At 38.9% G+C, this 20,387-nt stretch overlaps 2 protein-coding genes across 2 annotated transcripts in view; both read left to right on the top strand.

The window, feature by feature from the left end:
- The window catches only part of LOC121990891 (ethylene-responsive transcription factor 3-like), a 69,667-nt gene extending 56,128 nt beyond the window's left edge, over positions 1 to 13,539 (top strand). The window contains exon 2 of the mRNA XM_042544938.1: positions 13,231 to 13,539. Within this exon, the coding sequence (XP_042400872.1) occupies positions 13,231 to 13,539 (309 nt within the window). The remainder of the gene's footprint in view (positions 1 to 13,230) is intronic.
- Positions 13,540 to 13,612: 73 nt separating this feature from the next.
- Positions 13,613 to 15,408, top strand: LOC121990059 (60S acidic ribosomal protein P2B-like). Its single transcript, XM_042544309.1, has 4 exons — positions 13,613 to 13,736; positions 13,804 to 14,036; positions 14,748 to 14,850; positions 14,938 to 15,408. The coding sequence occupies exons 1-3, from the start codon at positions 13,649 to 13,651 to the stop codon at positions 14,778 to 14,780; spliced, it is 354 nt and encodes a 117-aa protein (XP_042400243.1). The 5' UTR covers positions 13,613 to 13,648; the 3' UTR covers positions 14,781 to 14,850; positions 14,938 to 15,408.
- Positions 15,409 to 20,387: the final 4,979 nt, after the last annotated feature.

A 20,387-nucleotide genomic window follows, 5' to 3' on the forward strand; every position in this document is an offset into this window, starting at 1 on the left:
CTGTGGATGCCGCCAGCCACGTTCATTGCTATTTCCGGCCTCAGCATCTTGAGCATCAACCGGACTCGTTCTTTTTCTGTGCTGACTATTTATGGGCATAGACGAGCCAACCTGTTGAATTTCTTCACGGCTTCCTCCACTGAAAGGTTGCCCTGACGAAACTCTGTGAACTCGTCGTAGTGGCGGTTCGTGACCCGCATGTGAAAGAATTCCTCAAAGAACTCCTTCTCGAAGTCATCCCATAACATCTGGTTCATTGGGTGCTTCGCTCTGATTCTCTCCCACCACATGCGTGCATCCCCTGTCAGGCAGAAGGAGGCACACTTCACCTTCTCGTGTTCTGGCCAGTCCAGAAGCTCCATCGTACTCTCTAGTGTTTTGAACCAGGCTTGTGCATCCCATGGTTCACTAGTGCCTGAGAAGTTCTCTGGCTTGACTCTCTGCCATTGGATCAGATAAGCCTCTCTCCTTGCCTCTGCGGCTGGGGCTGCTAGTGCTGATGCTGCAGGCTGGACTGGTGGAACCTCTAAGATCACTGGAGTCGTCAGATTTGGTTCCGGGGTGACTGTGGGGGTATTCTGCTGATTAACCCTGAGGGTGGCTATCTCCTGTTGCTGTTTAGCTAGCTGCTGCTGTAACTGAGCCACTAACGCTGTAAGGTCTGGGGGAGGCACTGAACTTCCTGCCTCATGCTGGGGCACAGTAGCTGGTGTCCTTCTAGCTAGGCGTCCTCGTGCCATTTCTAAAGACATAGAGGACAGGACATGTATAACTAATACAATTATAATTGTATAACTATTGCTATCATGTTATCTATTATCACATACTAACATGCATCAGTTATCTATAACCATGAACTATAACAAGAAAGCAAGGAAAATAAATAAAGTAGAGGTATTCTTACTTGGAAGCTGCAGGTTCAATGCTGATGTGTGTGTAGGAAGTATGGAACACTGCTCTGATACCACTCTGTAACGACCCGCCTTCTACTAACTAGGCTGTAAGGCCGATCATCACATTAAGTTGTGCTAACTACTCTCTGACCATCATAAAATCTAGATGCGGAAGCTGTACTAATTTAAAATTTTCTAAGCTGCTAACATTTCTTGATTTTATACATGCTAAAGGGTGTAATCTAAAGTATACCTAGCATATACTACATCCCCTATGGACAAGGAACTGAAATAAATGTTTTCCAGCTATAATCAGACCTCCCAATCGATCCATTGATCGATTGGAACGTCGGATCGATCCAGGGATCGATTCAGCCGGCTACTGTATGCGGGACATAGGTTGGATCGATCCAGTGATCGATCCAGCACGCTACTGTGCTCGGGACGATATTCTGGATGGATCGGTTGATCGATCCAGACTGACCAATCGATCCAGTGATCGATCCCCGAACCTTCTGTTCACGACAGAAATTTCTGGATCGATCGGCTGATCGATCCAGAACCCTACTGTTCGCGGAGCAATTTGCCCGATCGATCAGCTGATCGATTGGGGTTTCTGATTTTGCAGTTAAGCTCTGATTTCAGCACTTGTTCGTGCCAAAATCTCACATTTCACTTATACAATCCATAGAATATATTCTAATGACATAAAGCTAGCATTCTAAACTGGATATAAAGCATGGTTTACTAGTTCGTAGCATTTAACAATTAAAAGTGCATGAAAATAGAAATACTAAAAATTCAATTGTTTAAGCTTGCTAGATCCCCTAAGGATCTTTTATTCCATGTTCCTGCCACACAAACCATCTTTGCATTGAACTCCAGCTTCCTCTACTAGTCCATTTTCCCTTTACCTTTATCTGCAGTATAAGGAAAGTAGAATCTGTAAGCTTAAAGCTTAGTAAGAAACCAACTACCTCACTAAAACATGCAACGATGCAAACATGCTTTTAAAGCATGCTATTTGAAAACATGTACTGGCATGGAATACTTTGGTTGCAAGTATAAACTGAAATAACTGAACATGTAAGCTGAAGCATGGCATAGCAGGCTAATCACATAGAACAATAATAGAGAACTAAGCTAACTGAAACTAACCTGAAACTGAAATCAAACTCAACTAACATAACTGATTTTATGAGTTTTGAAAACTAATAGCATAGTAGATCAAAATAATAATCATATGCTGTTGGGCCCGGCAACTGTACTTACTGTGCGCGCATCCCTAACTAAACCCGGGTTTGCAAGTCCCGAATTTAGTAGGGTTTACTAGGTTATCTGAACCTAGGGACGACTGTGGGAGTCCAACCCAATGGATATCTAATCTGGTACAGTGCCAACCGAAAAGTAAAATACTGAATATAGCTAAACTGTTCTAATTTGCTGTTTCTAGGTGATCTGAACCTAGAGCTAGGTTGTCTGAACCTAGAGGTGACTGTGGGAGCCCACCCATTGGACCGTAGTCCCATGTAAGCTGTAGTAAGGCTAACTAAGCTATTTTAAATGCTTCTATTGCATTTACTGAGTTATTAAAAATACCTAAGTTGCATTTTACTGAGCTAATCATTTAATCGAACATCTAGTGTGCTTAAACTCTCCCCTCTATTAGGGAGACTACCTCTAGGCACCCGACGACATCTAAAACCTCCAACTGAAGGGGGAAAGATGTGTCCGGCCCATCCAAAGGTACTCACTAAATCCCTAAACCTGCGAGGAGGGTTAAATACACCCTATGTGTCCGAAAAATCTGCATATAACTAAACTAATGCATAGAAAACCAAACGGAAGCTACTTATACTACAGGTGAGGGGTTTCTTACCTCGTACGCTAATTTCCTTACAATTCTATTCGCTAGAATTCCGGTGGAGACGACCCCATCGACAATCTTCTCGCGTCTATGCGTTCCTCTCGTGAAGAAGAGCGTCCTCGTGCCGGAGTTGTCGCCGAAAGATGACCTTGGGGCCCTAGGGAAGGAACCCTAGGGTTGGCGCCGAGAGAGAAAGGGGAGAGAAGGGAGAGGGTCGGCGGTGAGGGTTTGGGTGTAGGAGAAGTTGTCGAACCAAAATAACCCTTCACTTAATTAATTCCCTATTTATATTAAGTGGGTATTTCGGCCCAACTTGAACTCAAATATAAATGTTTCCCTTTCCTTTCAGCACGGCCCTGCTGGGTTCAACTGGTTACTAGAATTATCTGTAAACCATAGGTCTCGGGTTCAATTCCCGCCTAAGCTATTTTGCGGTTCTAATTATTTTTGCTGCTTCCGCTACTCGGAAAATTCCGGAAAAATATCTAAAAATCCCAGAAAAATCATAGAATATTTATAATACAGTTTCGAGAATTTTCGGGGCGTTAAACACCTGGGCGTTAAACACCTAATTAACAGTAATCAAGTTAAGTCATTCAGCCCTAGTCAAATCTAACTGGATCTAATGACTTAACTTGACTAACCAAGTGAAAGATGTTGCCCTCTAGGTAATCAGTTAGTAGCTAGATGGTTAGACATGTGGCCAAAAACCAAATTGATTGACTTTTAAATTTTTTTACTTAGGCATGAACATTAGGGCTCTGATACCTTCCTTAAAGAGAAATTAGCTAATTTACAATCAATCTAATTCAACTCATGCTTGGATATTAAGGATTTAAGCTCCTCCCTTACCCTCAAAAGTTTTAAATTGATTATCTGTCTAAAAGAAAAATCCTTTTAAATTTAGCTAAGTTTTCAAAACTTTAATTTTCAAAAGTCATTTTTTTTTTACTTTTTAGGCTAAGTCTTTCAAATCTCTTCAAAACACACTTTCCCTTAACTAAGTATTTTGAAAATTTAGCTAAGTATTTTCTAACAGATACAAAAATTTAGCTACAACTTTCAAAAACATGTCTTTCAAAGAATTCAACTAGGTTTCAAAACTGGCTAAAAGCTACATTTCAAGTCAACTTTTATTAGCCTTTTAAACTCAGTTGAAAAGAAAAAATTGCTCTTTAGACCTTGATTTCACTTAGCTAAAGATATTAATCATAAAAAGCTAAGTGTTACCAAAATATCTTTTCCTCCTTAAAAGCCTAAGGTTTCAAAATTTTAACTAAGATGTTTAAAACTAAAACTGCTTTTGATATGCTACAAAAGAAAAATCTTTCTCTAGCAAAATTAATTGATAAAGTTTTACTTAGAGATTTTTTACAGGTAAGTTAAGATATTTTACTTAGAGAATTTGATTTCTAGGAAAGTTAAGATTTTTTTCTCTTACCTTTTTCATAAAAAGTTAAGATTTTTTTTCAAACGTGCTTATTTTTTGATGAATGGCAAAGGGGGAGAGTAGGGAAATTCAAAAGAAAGTTTAATTTTATAAAGAAAACCTTTATTAAAGGGGAGCCTGACAAAGTTTAAGTTTTAGCTTAACCATGTCGACATTCAAAATTTATTAAGCTTGCTTACTTAAATTTTATGCATCGATTTTACTTAGCTTTAAATTTCAGTTGCCAAAATCAAAAAGGGGGAGATTGTTGGTGCGGGAAGCATCCAACGATCGACCATTGTTTTGATAATGGCAAAGGAATTTAAAGTTAAGCTGTTTTGTTATCTAACATACTTAATTTAGTGTTTCAGGAAAGTCCTAGCTGTGGTTAGTCAGGTAGAAAACCCTAGGGGGTGGTAACCCTAGGTCATAGGGGGTTGTAACCCTATGCGGAAAGTCTTGGCGGGTCGAGAGCTTCAGGCAAAAGTCCTAGGGGTAAACCCTAGGTGGAAAATCCTGGTGTCGCGAACCAGGTGAAAGACTGGACCAGCCGGGAAGAGGAAGTCCAGCAGAAAGTCTGGAAGCTTCGAACACTGAGCAAAAGTCCAGTCGATCTAGAGGATCGCACTGGCAATAGGTAAATCTCCTGTGTGGAGTAGGTCAGGACGCATTCCCCGTAGAGGGAATAGTAGGCATCGGGTCAACCTAGGGTTTCCGGTTGGACCCGGATAGTCCGACGACTGTCAAGTATATCTATCATTTATGTCTGTGCTAACTTTGTTTTGCAGGGTTTGTGTTTGGGACTAACATATTTTGCGGGAGCAAAGGAGCAACTTAGACCTCGGATGAATAGTGTCCGAGACGCCTCCATGGGGCTTGGAGGCGCCTCGGGTGCTAGCCGAAGCCAGCTGTCCAGAGACGCTGGAGGCGCCTCGGAGGTCACTGGAGGCGCCTTGGACTAGGCGTTGGAGGTGCCTTGGAGCAGCTTGGAGGTGCCTTCAGTGGGATAAGGCGCGACCAGATCAGAGTTGATCCACGCGTGCGACTCGGCGACCTGGAGGCACCCAGGACAGGCTTGGAGGCGCCTCCAACACTTTTTAAGAGGGGACTTCAAGTAGCAGCTTAGAACAAGAATTAACAAGCGATTCTTCTGCGCTCAACTGCTAACGAGTTCATCCCGAAGTGCTGTGACGACATACTGACGACCCGGAACTCCAGATTTTGATATTCTTACTGTCAGTATTGTTTTCTTTTATAGTTCTAATTGTAATAATCTTGTAATAATTTTTTGAGCTTATAGTTGTTACCCACCGAAAGAGGTCAACGACCGCAGGCCTTGGAGTAGGAGTCGCCGCAGGATCTGAACCAAGTAAACGACTGTGTCCCTCTGTGTTTACGTTGTTTTTCTTACTTAATTCCGCTGCGTATTTTCAACTCTGTTTTAAATCAAACGAAATAGCCACGAGCGTTATTCACCCCCCCCCCTCTAGTGCTTCTCGATCCAACAGTGGCCGGATTTTAGAAGAAGAGGAAGAAGCTTTTGGGTGGTGTTCATCTTGGAGGATCGTCACCCACACGACGTCCAAGGCGAGGTGAGGAATACGGTAGAAGATCTCAAGGTCATTATCTTACAAAGAGAAGGTATAACTAGTAATTTTCTTTCGCATCATACTAGTTATTTTCTTTGTAAGAATTCTAAATACAAGAGGCAATTAGATCTATTTTATCGAATTTATTTTTTGAGTTTGTGTTTTCTTCTTTTTTGAATTTCTGATTCGATTGTTCTTTTTGGTTAACCTAGAGTTATTTAAGGAAATTAAATATTAACTTTCCTTAAAAGGCTTTGTCTAGGCGGTGGTGGTTGCTCTCATATCCAAGAAGGTCATGTGCCTCATCATGCAGTCCTGGAAGCCAATTTTGGAAATTAATATTTAATGAAATTAATATTTAATGAAATTAATAACATAGGTGGATTTAAATCAATAGTGTTAAGTTCCGCTTGCGATTCAAATCTAAACCATTAAGAACAGATAAGTTAAATTTGGAATCAATGATGTTAAGTTCCGTATGCGATTGCTAATTTAATTTCTAAAGAACACAATAGGTTATTTAAGGAAAGGTTCGACACTTGTACAAAAATTTTTATACAGTGAAATCGATATATTTTGCTAGGACTAACCAACACCTCTTGCTTAGTGACCAAGCAAGTAGGGGCCGGCCATAATAAATTCAAATAGGAGGGGTGTTTTGAATTTTTTAAATCTTCTCTTTGTAGAAAACTATAAGTTTTAAAAGAGATATTTTAATTTTAAAAACTTTCCCTATTTGAATTAGGCCACGTGGTTTAATAGATAGTTTTAAAAGTTTTAAAACTTTCCTTTTTTAACCATCCCCATGGTTTTAGAAAAAAGGAAAAGAAGTTTTAAAATTAAAATTTTCTATTCATGTTAAAAAAGAAAATTTTTGAAGAGAAGTTTTAAATTTTAAAACATGGTTTTAATTTTTAAAAATTTTCCTTTTTAACATCCACTTTAGGATAGAGTGCTTGTAAAATTTTATAAGAGGATTTCTTCTTGTAAAATTTTATAAAAAAATTATTATTATTCCTTCCTATAAGTGGTCGGCCACCCTTGCTTGGTGCCCAAGCAAGGGGCCAGCCAAATCATCATCCAATCAATCCATGATTTGGTGATTGATTCAATCAAGAGGAAAAATAAAAATGAAAAAGGAAAAACAAGAGGAAGATTTTATTTTTATAAAAATTCTTTCCTTATTTGCCTTGGGCAAGTAATATAAAAGAAGGGGTGAGGAGGCCTCATGAGAACACAACTCTTATTCTCTTGGTGGCCGGCCCTCTGTCCCTCTCTTCTCCCTTTGCTCTCTTTTCTTTTGTGGTGCTCTCTTATAAACCCATGATCTTTCCCATGTGTTTCCAATATGGGACTATGTTTGCAACCTTGCAACCCCAACAATAGAAGTAGGTGAACTTCTACTTCTATCCTTCCATACCGCACTGCTAATCCAGGATCAAGTCCTGGTACATTTTGTTTTGCTATTTTTTGTGTGCAAGGTTCTTTTAAAATGGCATTCCAAGAAGGATTCTGCACCGTCCGACCGCCGCTCTTTTCTGGCAAGGACTTTGGATACTGGAAGAACCGGATGGAATACCATCTCAAGACGCAAGTCGAGATGTGGATCATCATCCAGACCGGACTCGAACTTCCACGTGACGACACCGGAGAACTTATCTCATGCATCAACTGGGATTCTATCACAACGAAAAAAGTTGAAGCCGATGCCAAAGCAACCTGCATGCTACAATGTGGCCTAACCAATGAAGAACTGAACCGCATTGGCCCTTTCGCAAGTGCAAAAGAGTTGTGGCAAAAGTTGATGAAACTACACGAGGGCACTTCCGACGCTCAAGTAAGTAAGCATAATTTAATAAATGATTTATTTGAATTAGATGAGTAGAATAATACTACTTCGGCCGAGGAAGGTATTACGATGGTTGCAGGTACAAGTAAGACAGAGGAAAAGATATGGTTCGATTCTTCAGATGAATCCAGGTCCGACGAAGAAGAACCGACGAGCTTCCTCGCTCTACCAGTACAAGCAACCGTGGCGGAAACTGAGTCCGAGTATGAGTCAGAAATCGAGAGCGAATCCGAGACTGAGTCTAATCGAAGCCATGAATCCGCATTCGTTTCTGAAGGACCAAAACCCACTGTAAGTTCACTACTTGCAGAATTTCAATTAGATAACTTGCATGAATTATTACCTTACTTAGTAAAAAAGTTGGCTAAATCCAACATCCGGGTTAAGTCGCTCCAAAAGGAGGTAACATCCCTTAAGGAAGCGACTGACTCGAGCTCTTTAACTGAGTCAGTTCAAACTGGAAGTTCAACTCAAGTCCAACAACTTGAGGAAGAAAATTCCAATTTGAAAGCTCAAATTAAAGAACTCAAGGACACGTTGGAACGGTTCACCTTGGGCTCCAAGAATCTGGATCTGATTCATGGAAAATAGCGAGCCGTTTACAACAAAACTGGACTTGGATTTAAAACTAAAATAAAATACAAATCATATTTATCGCTAGTTAATAGAAATAATAGAAAACTTGTTCAAGCATGGGTGCCAAAATCCAACTTGGTTAATCAAGTTGGAAATGGTCACTATTGGGTCCCCAAGGATCAAGTCTATTACCTTGATAGACCATATCGAGGCTATGATCCAGGGGGAGCTAATAGAAAAACAATATTAAGAACATAATTCAAATTAATATTCAAAATTAAATTTAAAATCAAATTCAAAATTAAATTCAATATTTAAAATTCAATTAAAAATTTGAAATTAAATTAAATTCGAAATTCAATTCAAAATTAATTCAAATTAAAAGTAAATTTCAACTTAAGTTAAATAAAAATAGATGGAGGATCCAGACTCGATGGCACCCCCAACTGAACTACCCGACAGGGTAACTGAACCTAATCTACCCGAAATGGGTAAAAACAAGAGTAGATTACCCGGTAAGGTAATTAAGGTTAGATCAAAATGGGCTAGGTTTAACTTGACCCACAGTACTGGTGAAGTTTTTGGATGATAGTACGTTAGGGAAGCTTGGGCATCACATGTCTAGGAAGATATGGCTTTGACCTGGTGCATTTGGCTAAGTGGAACTGACCGAAGCTACCCTTAAATGAATCCTAACTAGTTAGACCAAGGTTTAGTATTAAGCTCAATGGGTAGGACTATTTGGGAAACCTCGAAGGCATGGTTACTTTAATGAGTACCTTGTGACTCACCATAGCCCAGAAGTTTATCCAAAGAATGCTTACTTGTTAAACCCAAAGCTAAACCTGAATCTAACAAAAAGTTAAACCAGACCCTTAAATTCAACCATAATTCATCTCACAACAATTATAGGATTCCCTGATTGAAAATTTAGATGGGTGAGATGACTAAGGAATTTCAAAAATTCAAACTGATAGTTATTCAAATTCTTTTAAATTCTTTTAAAAAATTATTTAATCTTTTCAAAATCAGTTCAAAATCTTTAAAAACTTCATGTCAAAAAAAAAAAATACTTTGAAAAATCTCTTCAAAGAGTTGAACTTCTGAACTCAAAAATTTATTAAGGCATTAATTAAGGGGGAGTGATTTTGAGTCGGTTTTAAAATTAGTTTTTCTTTAAAAATTTTTGACTTGACCTCAAAATTAAAAACTATTTTTGACATATTTCGAAAATTCAAGCTGTTTTTTAGCGTTAAAATTAAAATTACTTTATAACCTGACCTTTAAAACTAAGCCCTTATGTAAAACCCCTTTAAGCTAAGTACCCAATCAAATCCTCTTTAACTAAACTCAATTAAATTACACTCTAGACTTAGCTATTTGGCAAGATGTTCTCTAGAGGCAATATTAAAGGTTAAGCATGCTTGTACTTAAGGGCTCTGATACCTGACCAAAACCAAATCTTGACTCATTCTTGGACCTTAGGGCTCTGATACCTTACTAAAACAAAATTTGTAAACTATTAAACACTAAAGTTAACGCTTCTCCTTTGCCTTAAGTATCTTTGAAATTCATTTCTCTTAAGCAGTTTTCAAACTTAAAACTTTTTCAAACTTAAAACTTTCAAATTTCTTCTATTTGAAAATTCTTTTTGGAATTTTGTTAGAAAATTATTTAAGTTGAAACTTTTTCGAAAATTCGTTAAGTTGAAATTCTTTTTGAAAACTCTTTAAGCTGCAATTAACTTCTTTAAGTTGAAAATTTTCCTTGAAAATTTTTTAAGCTGGAAAATTTTTGAAATCGGAAAATTTCTGAAGTTGATTGAAATTTTTTTTTGGAAACTCCTCAAAATTCACTAAGTTAAAAAGAGTTGAATTCTTATTTAACATAGCACAAAGAATAATCTCCTCAAGCAAAATCAATGGTTTAAAGTTTTTTTTAAAACTATTTTCCTTAGCAAATTTTCAAAAATGTTGCTATTAAAACCAATTCTAAGATGTTGCTTTTCTCTTAAACCTTTTTTTTGCCTCGTACCTAAGTTTTTCAAACAAACTCGACTAAGTTTTGTCTTGAAAAGTTAAGTCTTTTTTCAAAACTAGCTTATTTTTGATATATGGCAAAGGGGGAGAGTAGAGAAATTCAAAAGAGAACAATAAATCCAAAGGGGAGGTTATATTAAGGGGGAGTTTGTAATGCCATGTCTTTCTTTACATCTTACTGCATATTATTACTTAACTTTGAATTTCGATTGCCATAATCAAAAAGGGAGAGATTGTTGGTACGGGGAGCATGCGACGATCGAACCTGAGTTTTGATAATGACAAAGGATTCAAAGTTAATGTTTGTGGTGATCTAACGTGCTGAATAAGTGTTTCAGGAAAGTCCTAGCTGCGGTTAGGCAAAGGGAAAATCCTAAGGGGTGGTAACCTTAGGTCCTAGGGGGCGGTAACCCTAGGTGGAGGAAAACCCTAAGGGGCGGCAACCCTAGGTCCTAGGGGGCGGTAACCCTAGGTGGAGGAAAACTCTAAGGGGCGGCAACCTTAGGTCCTAGGGGGTGGTAACCCTAGGTGGAGGAAAACCCTAAGGGGAGTCAACCTTAGGTCCTAGGGGGTGGTAACCCTAGGTGGAGAAAAACCCTAGGGGGCGGTAACCCTAGGTCCTAGGGGGTGGTAACCCTAGGCAGAAAGTCCAGTCGGTCTGGAGGACCGGACTGGCATCAGGTAATCTCTCCTGAGGGGAGTAGGTGAGGACGCGTTCCCCGTAGAGGGAACAATAGGCGTCGGGTCGACCTAGGGTTTCCGGTTGGGAATCCGAAGTCAGACTCGGACAGTCCGAAGACTGTAAGTTCTTCTTTACTATGATTTATCAGATTCTAACACTGTCTTGCAGGGTATTTGCTCAGACTAACCTTGTTTTGCAGGAGAGGTACCTGCTGGAAAAAGGTGGTCCGGGCGCCCGGGATGGATCCGGGCGCCCGGAGGTCCAGGCGCCCGGAACAGGTCCGGGCGCCCGGGACCAAGTTTTATCCCTGCCGCGACTTCGCCATGTGGAGCATCCTGGTTGGTTGGACACGTCACACTCCAGGCGCCCGGAAGGGATCCAGGTGCCCGGAATGTCATATAAAAAGAGGGTCGAGGGTGCAGCCAAAGAACAACACATTCTAAGCTTTCTTCTGTGAAGTGCTGCCAACGAGACGACCTTGAAGTGATACTACTCGACGTCGACAACCCGAAGCTCAGACTCTTCGATCTTTTGTTGTCGGTATTAGTTTACTTATTGCATTAATTGTAATTCAAATTGTAATCTTTCCGATATATAGTTGTTGCCCACCGAAAGCGGTCAAGGACCGCGGGCCTTCGAGTAGGAGTCGCCATAGGCTCCGAACGAAGTAAAACACCTGCGTCTCTGTGTGTTTGATTTTACTTTCCGCTGCGTTTCTATTCTGTGTTTTAAATCGTTAAAATAGCCACGAGCGCTATTCACCCCCCCTCTAGTGCTTTCGATCCATCACACAAGACTCATCCGGACACTGAATGAATAAATGAGATCAGATCACTTCATCAAACCAGATGTTCCAAGATCTCGAAGCTTGCTTCAGTCCATAAATGGACCGATTGAGTTTACATACAAGATGCTCTTTGCCCTTCGCAATGAATTTCTCTGGTTGCTTCATATAGATGTTTTCTTCAAGACTTCCTTTAAGGAAAGCTGTTTTGACATCCATTTTCCAAACCTCATAATCCATATGAGCAGCAATAGATAAAAGAATTCGGATATACTTAAGCATAGCTACTGGCGAAAAAGTTTCCTCATAATCGATTCCCCCTTTCTGAGTATACCCCTTCGCAACAAGCATCGCTTTAAAGGTTTTCACCTTCCCGTATATTCCTTTTTTCCTTTTGTAGACCCATTTACATCCAATGGATTTTACACCATTTGGTGGTTCTACAAGCTTCTAGACTTGAGTAGAATGCTTAGATTCTATTTCAGAGTTCATTGTACTATGCCAAGATGCTGCATCTTTATCTTGGAGTGCTTCATCATATGTCCAGGGATCAGCTTCATGTTCACCAGGGATCAAGTCCGAAGTCTCTCTCAAAAACATGAATCTATCAGGTTATCTAATAACCCTTCTACTACGATGAGACACTACCTGTAATTGTGCATCATTTGTGATACATGTTACAGTTACTTGTGGTATCTCATCTTGTACCGTTGGTACAAAAGTAAAAGTGCCATCTCTTATTTCCTCAAGAATAATTTTACTCATGGGCTTATGGTTCATTACATAGTCCTCTTCTAAAAATCAAGCATTGGTGGTAACAATGAACTTCTAATCTTTAGGACTATAAAACAAACCACCTTTCGTTCCTCTAGGATATCCCATGAACAAGCGAACTTCTTTACGTGATTCCAACTTATCAGCGTCTCCCTTCAGCACATGTGCTGGACTACCCCAAATCTGAATATGTTTCAAACTAGGCTTACGCCCATTCCACAATTCTATGGGAGTAGAGGGTACTAACTTAGAAGGTACAAAGTTTAGAATGCATGCCATCGTTTCCACAGCATATGTCCAAAATGAATTTGGTAATTCTAAATAACTCACACTACAAGAAAAACCCTTATAGACATCAGTGGAACAACAACAGTTTTAAGCAAAAACCGATGTCTTTGAGTATTTTACACCGATTTTTCCAAAAACCGGTGTCTATGAGCGCAGATTTTCGCTCATAGACATCGGTTTTTTTAGCCGATGTCTATGAGCGCCTTTTTTTCATTAATAGACATCGATTTTAACCTCGGTTTTTAAAACCGGTGTCTATGAACCAAAATTCTGGCGGACTTTCTTTGCGCCCTTTCTTTTGGGTTTCTCCTAGCCTTGGATGAAGCAACCAGCCAATTTATCTCCCCAATTTTGAACAATTCGACATGGCGAAATTAGCACTCCTCTTCCTTTGATCCCATTTCTCGCTCCCTCTTCCCCCTTCTTTTGTTCCTTTTCATTCCGTCGATCTGTTGGCCAGATAAAGAAAGGCCGAGTTCTGGTGGAGCCGGCGGCGGCAGTAGCGGAGACGCGGTTCCGCGGCGTGCTGAAGCAGCCGTGGGGGCGGTTCACGGCCGAGATCAGGGACCCCTGGAAGAAGGTCAGGGTGTGGCTCGGAACCTTCGACTCGGCCGAGGCTGCCGCTCTGGCCTACGACTCCGCCGCTCACGCGTTCCGTGGTTCCAAGGCCAAGACCAACTTTCCCCTAGCCGCCGCCGCTGCTGCGTCTCCCACCCCTACTCCTGCATTCCGCTGCCCTCCCTCCGCTGACCCAACCCTAGGGTTTTGATAAGATACAAATTGGAATTAAGCCGACCCACCTCATTCTACGCACTCATCACCGAGAGGTCCGAGACCTTGCAACAGCAGCATCGTCGTCTGCAAATCTAGAAGCGAAGATGAAAATTGTGGCGGCTTATCTCCTGGCCGTCCTCGGCGGCAACCCCAACCCCTCCGCCGATGATATCAGATCCATCCTTGAATCAGGTCGAACTCTCTTCCCTCTCATATTTATCTTGGTTTCATTTCGGTGATCCTTGTTTCTTGCTTGTAGTGGGAGCGGAGGCAGAGGATAAGAGGATCAACCACTTCCTCGCGGAAGTCAAGGGCAAGGACATAACTGAAATCATCGCTGCAGGCCGGGAGAAGTTCGCTTCCGTGCCCTCTGGTGGCTCTGTGGCTGCCATCGGGGTCGCCGCCCCTGGTAGCGGCGGCGCGGGCGGCGCCCCAGCTGTAGAGGAGCCTAAGAAGGAGGAGAAGGTGGAGGAGAAGGAGGAATCCGACGAGGTGAAACTCCCTGTCTTTCCCTCCCGTAAATTTTCGTTTCCGACATAAATTTGTGGTTTGTTTTCTTTCTCATTTCCAATTTCTGTTTTTGGAAAACACAAGCTATGGAGATTGGTTTGATTGCTATTTGTTGTAAGTTTTGAAGGTAATGGCAGTCTTTTTTATTTTATATACTAGCATATCACTTAAACGGCTACAAGTATGCCACTTTTTCCAAATTTAATAGCACATGGTAAAGTCCTATCTTGTGATCAAGGTTCACAAAGCATATACCGAGGCATAAAGTCATGCAGACAAAGACTGAATATTGTTAGTAAAGTGCATAAACTCTCAAGTATTTGGATTAATTAGAGTTGAAGATGTAAGGGGTGGAGGGAAAAAGGAAATATTTGTTCGTATTAATGATAAGTCGCCATGCTGATTACCATTGTTATTGCTAAATTTGTTGATCTCCTATGTTTAACTCATACCTCAAGTATGTAATTAAATGGTTTAATTTCATACTTTTTCGTATTGTTGTGCATACGTAGGATTTTGTTTCTCTACAGGGAGTTAGATGAGTGGTTTATAGACACCTAGTTGCATCTCTTATTTTCCTCTACATGTATGCACATTTTTTGACATCGGTTGGCAATTCATGTGTATTTATCTTTATTTTAACATACTTCTAACTTTTAACTATGACCAGTGCTTCTTGAATTATCTTTGAAGGTTTGGAATCTTCAACCCAGCAGTCGTGTATGATCACCTAGGAGAAATTTATTCAGCACTTATTCTGGGAAGCTTAGTGTTATGCATTTTGTTATACTTGAAAGTGAGTTTCTGTAAATTTCAATCTAGCTTTTCCTATGGTTATTACTGTCCTTTGTTCCTAATTTGAGATGATTGTTTTTCTCCAAAGGGTCATTTGGCACCATCTTCTTCGGATTCTGGTTCATTAGGGAACTTCATAATTGATTTTTATTGGGTGAGCTTTCTTAACCAGACATCATTTGCAGAGTTGTTGTGTCATTGTTTTTTTCTGGATTGATTGCACATAAAATAATCAGATAAATGCATCTGATTGATAATTTGAGATACTATGGAGTATGCAAGGGCCTTGCAAATATCTCAAAAAAAAAAACAAATGAACATATTACAATGGATTTGTTGATTTATTTTTTAATCACTGTTACCTAATCATGGCAGGTTATGTGCCAATGCTTAAACTTTTATTAGCTATATTTGATAGTGAAGGATTTTATCTGTTACTTGTTCCCAGATGTATCACTATTTTTACATATTACAATTATGTTTGCATGGGTGCACTCTATTCTTGCATTTCCATTCTCTGTACTAATGGTTACATGAGATTTCTCCAATCTGCATATAGATTAAACTATATTTGTGTATGTAAGTGTACTTTGTAGAATATGTAGCAGCCTTACTTTCTTCTGGTTGTCTCTTTAACCAATTGATTCTCTTTTGCTTCATAACTATGCATGTTTATCCTCAACAAACATTAAAAAAGCACGTCTATTTGCTAAAGTCAAATGTCATAAATTCAATGTAGCCTCATTCATTTTCTTTTTTAGTATAGAAAGTAATATATGCTCTTGATCACAGACATAAATAGCAAAATCACTCTGTGATTTGTTTTGCTGAATAGTTAAGTCTCAATCATTAGCCAACACCAGGGAGCAGAACTACCCAAGACTAGTAGTTAATGCTCTAGATATTTCCATGGGGAATTGTGCTATTACATGTTTTGGTGTTGAGGGTTTTAGTCGTAAAAGGAGTACCATGAGATCAAATTGCATTGGAAAATGCAATTTCCTTAAAAAAAATTAGTTAAATATTTATGTTTGGTACAAATGAATAACCTTATTTGTGACTTCATTAGTATTTTATTTTCAAATGTTTCATTGCCTACTCTATATGTGTTTGTTCGTGATCCAAGATATGTTGACTTAAGAGTTCAGAGGATATTTTCTAACCATATCTACTTGTGGAACCAACTGAATCACAAAAAACCTTCAAGTATTTTTTCCATTATGTGAAATCTTATGAAATGATTTATTTAGAAATCTAAAACACTTGCCCACCAATATTCAATGTTGCCATATATTCACCGTCATGGAAAAAAAATTCTCTCACATCCTTGGTCTCACTGCCAACTATAATACACATATGCATGTACTTCTGTTGCAACAATAGGATTATTTTTACTATGATGATGGGATCTTATATAATATCACATACATGTAAAAACTCTTTAAACATGGCTTAGAATATGATGTCTTTGATTTCGGCAACCACATTCTAGCTTTCATTATAAGGAATACCCAATGAATTGGGATGTCACAAGTCAATTTGAATATGGCGCATTGGAATACTTTCCTGCCTGGTGTCTATTTAAGCTTTTCAAGCTAGTTCTGCAGTTCCATGAACTTTTCAATCTCTAAAGCTCCATTCATGTTAAGTTGTTGGAAAAGAGCATCTTGACAGAATTGAAATTCTCCTCTTTTTATCAGTAAAGTTTGATTTCTGGCTATACAATAAACACTTGCCTCACACTGCTTGTTCAATTTTCTTGCATGGAGAAGTATATTCACTGATATGAGGTCCTGGCAGAGGAAACCTTAGGTGGAATAGGTTATTCTTTGCTTTTAAATAATTACCATTAAAACCACATGAGGATCTTACCTCTTGTTGATATTGTTGGACTTCCTTTTGCTCAACCATTTGGTTTGTGCCTTTCTTCATGCTAGTTTTTCTAGCTATGTGTTGTTATTATGCAAGTTGTATCTCATGTATTAATATCCTTCTATAATGAACAAATGAATTACTTGGCAATGCTTTTCAGCCTAATTTTTCCTATCAATGTAGCTGCAATTTATACAGTTTGTGGACAATTTTTTTTTCTTGTGCAGGGCATGGAATTGTATCCTTGTATCGGCAAAAACTTTGACATCAAGGTTTTTACAAACTGCCGATTTGGTTTGATGTCCTGGGTTGTTCTTGTCGTCACATATTGCATCAAACAGGTCAATTTTATCTTTACATCTGTTCTTTGAGCTGTTGATAAATATAGCATATGAGGAAAGCACTAATATGTCAAACAGCATCTGGAACAATAAAGAAATTAATTGAGGAAGAAGATGCTGACTTTACAGATGTCTGTATCCCTGGTTTTAAGCTGGGTGATAGTGAGAAATTTTTCTAATTTTCTTAGTTTAAATTGCAAATCCTTCAGATGTCAGCCTACACTTTTTTTTAACTGCTATGGGTTCCTGTAGGTATTACTTACTTGGGGTTAAAAGGCCAATTGATCTTAGTTTTGCCCATCAATGCCTCAGCTTCACGTCCAGTTTGTTAAAAGAACTTTTGGTGGCTTACAAGAGAGTTACAGTTACCCTAATATTTCCAAATGCAGGGTTTAAAGGTGCGCCTTTATAGTTGGGCGTTGCTCTCATGCGAACCATGCTCCATATGACTGACTGTAGTAACCAATAAAGAACAAATGATCATTTGGGGAGTAGGTATTTATTGCCATCGACTTGTTATCTCAAGCAATTAGGCACCTGGATGTAATGCCCTATGTCAAAGGATGGATTCCCCAAGTCGACCTTAAAAAAACATGAGAAAGACAATAATGACTGAAGGTTGTACAGTTGAGAGATTATTTGAAGCAAAACATGTAGAGTTTTCTAGTTAATTCACATATGATGCTGATATCTGGATCAAAAGACAAGACAAAAAGGATAAATACACATCAACTCTAACTTGTTTGAGTGTTCAAAAGGAAGCTCTAACTTGTTGTTTTGGGTGCTGAACTAAGGAGGCAGCTGCCTTCTTGCCGCATTCCTTGCTGCTGTGGTTGGTAGCAGAAATCACAGAAAATAGGGGGCTTAGTGCAGGATATTCAGGATACCAAGATGGCATCAGAGGTAGTACAATAAATAGTATATCTCTTCATCAGAGGTAGCTTTGTTCTTCTATGCTCTCTTCACTGGATTTGTTGTGTAGTCATATTTCTTTGTTCAACCATTATCATGCCTAGTAAGTTGTTGTATGATGGTGTCGGTTCTTATCAATCTGTACACTTGAATTAGGAGCAAATTATCTATGTTATATTCTAAGCAGCATATACTAAGTGTCATATATGAAAGTTTTAGATTCTATGTTATATTCGTTATCTTCCACAGCAGCCTTTAAAATCTCAGTATTCTATTTTATTTGATACATGTACACATTTGTTTTAGTTATTTGACATATGGTGGATATATGTGTTTTTACAGTTTACAAATCTCAAGTACTCCAGAGTTGAAATTGATGAAGTGTGGTTCGAGTGGGCTGAATGCATGCTAGATTACATTTGAAGTGCGGTTCTACCTTGATGTGTTAAAAGAATGTTCTACCTTGATTTTGATATCTATTAGCTAGCTTTTGATGTAAAAAGAATGTTTGGGTATTTTATGGATATTGTTGTAAGAAGATTATTTATATAATTTGTGAATATTTGTGTATTTTATGGATATTATTAAATGAAGAATATTTGTATAATTTGTGAATATTTGTGTATTTTTTTTTATTGTCGGTTTTTCATTGTTTCGGAAATCAAATTGTGCTATTAAAAAAATATACATATTACATCGGTTTTCCACCGCTGTAAAACCGGTGTTATTAACTAATATTACATCGGTCATTTACCGCTGCCAAAACTGGTGTTATTAACATACAATATTACATCGGTTTTACACCGTTGATGAAACAGTGTTGTTAAGTGATACTACACCGGTTAATAAACGATTCGAAGACCGGTGTCGTTAAGTGATACTACACCGGTTTTAACTCGATGTCTAAAATGGCAGACTTTTAACATCGGCTTCATAGACATCGGTCGAAAATGAAATAGACACCGGTGGAAAATCGATGTCTATGAAGGTTTTTGTTGTAGTGTCATCATTGATCTAACCATTTCCATAAGAGTCCTATTCCTTCGTTCCACCTCACCATCCTATTGGGGTGTACCAGGTGCAGACAATTGGGATTGAATCCCGACCTCTGATAAGTAACTCCTAAACTCTCCCAAGAGGTACTCTCCACCACGATTATACCGTAGTGTCTTGATACTATTACCATGACATTTTTCCACATCAGCCTTATACTCTTTGAACTTATCAAAGCACTCAGACTTACGACGCATCAAGTAAATGTACCTATATCTCGAATAGTCATCTATAAATGAGACAAAATATTTGAACCCACCTCTTGCCTGGATAGTCATAGGCCCACACAAATCAGAATGAACCAATTCCAACACTTCTTTGGCTCTATACCCCTTTTCCTTAAAAGGCCTCTTGGTCATTTTCCTTCCTAGCTAGACTCACAGGTCGGAAAGTTTTCCACTACCAATGAACCCAAAGGTCCATTGACTATTAACTTTTGAATCCTACTCAAGTTAATATGACCCAACTTTAGATGCCAAAGATATGTTTGGTTCATTTTCGAAGGTTGCTTTCCCCTATTAGAATTAGAAGATATGTTTTTAATTTACATTTGTCGCATCGTGGGAGTTATTGGATTAAGAGTATACAAATTACCATCCAACGCACCAGAACAGATAACCATCCTATTTTTCTTGACAACCACTTTGTCATCAAAAGAAACAGAATATCCATCCATAAATAATTTAGAAACTGAAATCAAGTTCTTTCTAAAACATGGTACATAAAGATAATTTTTCAAAATCAAAGTTTTATTCCTATTAAAAGATAAATAAACATCTCCCATTGTAACAGCCACCACTCTCGTAGCATTGCCCATGTAGATGGTGATCTCCCCTTCATGTAGTAGTCTAGTTTCCTGGAACCCCTGCAATAAATTACAGACATGATTAGTGGCTCCCGTATCTACACACCAGGTACTAATAGATAACACCGCTAAACATGTTTCAACAACTAATGAATAAGATATATCTTTATTATTCTCCTTTCTGTGAGGGCATCAACCTTCCAATGTCCAGACTACTTGCATATGAAGCACTTTCCTTTCGGCTTCTTCACACCTGCCTGTGACCCAATCCCTTGAGGTCAAATCACTTTCTTTTCCAAACCAACTTGCTTCTTCTTCTTGTTCATGCCTTTCGGCTTAGAGGCAAAAACATTTTCAGCATATTGTAGTTCAAGCGAAACTACTCAAAACTCTTGGCCAGCGTTTGGAAAATGATATCGACCTGGGTTTCTCCATAGATTTCAACTCCAAGGACTTCCATCTCATTCAAATAAGCCATCATCTTGAGGATATGATCCCTCACGGGTGTCCCCTCAGTCATGGTAGTCGTCATTAAGTTTTTCATATCCTCCTGCC

Source organism: Zingiber officinale, chromosome 6B (assembly GCF_018446385.1).
Source record: "Zingiber officinale cultivar Zhangliang chromosome 6B, Zo_v1.1, whole genome shotgun sequence".
NCBI classification, from domain to species: Eukaryota; Viridiplantae; Streptophyta; class Magnoliopsida; order Zingiberales; family Zingiberaceae; genus Zingiber; species Zingiber officinale.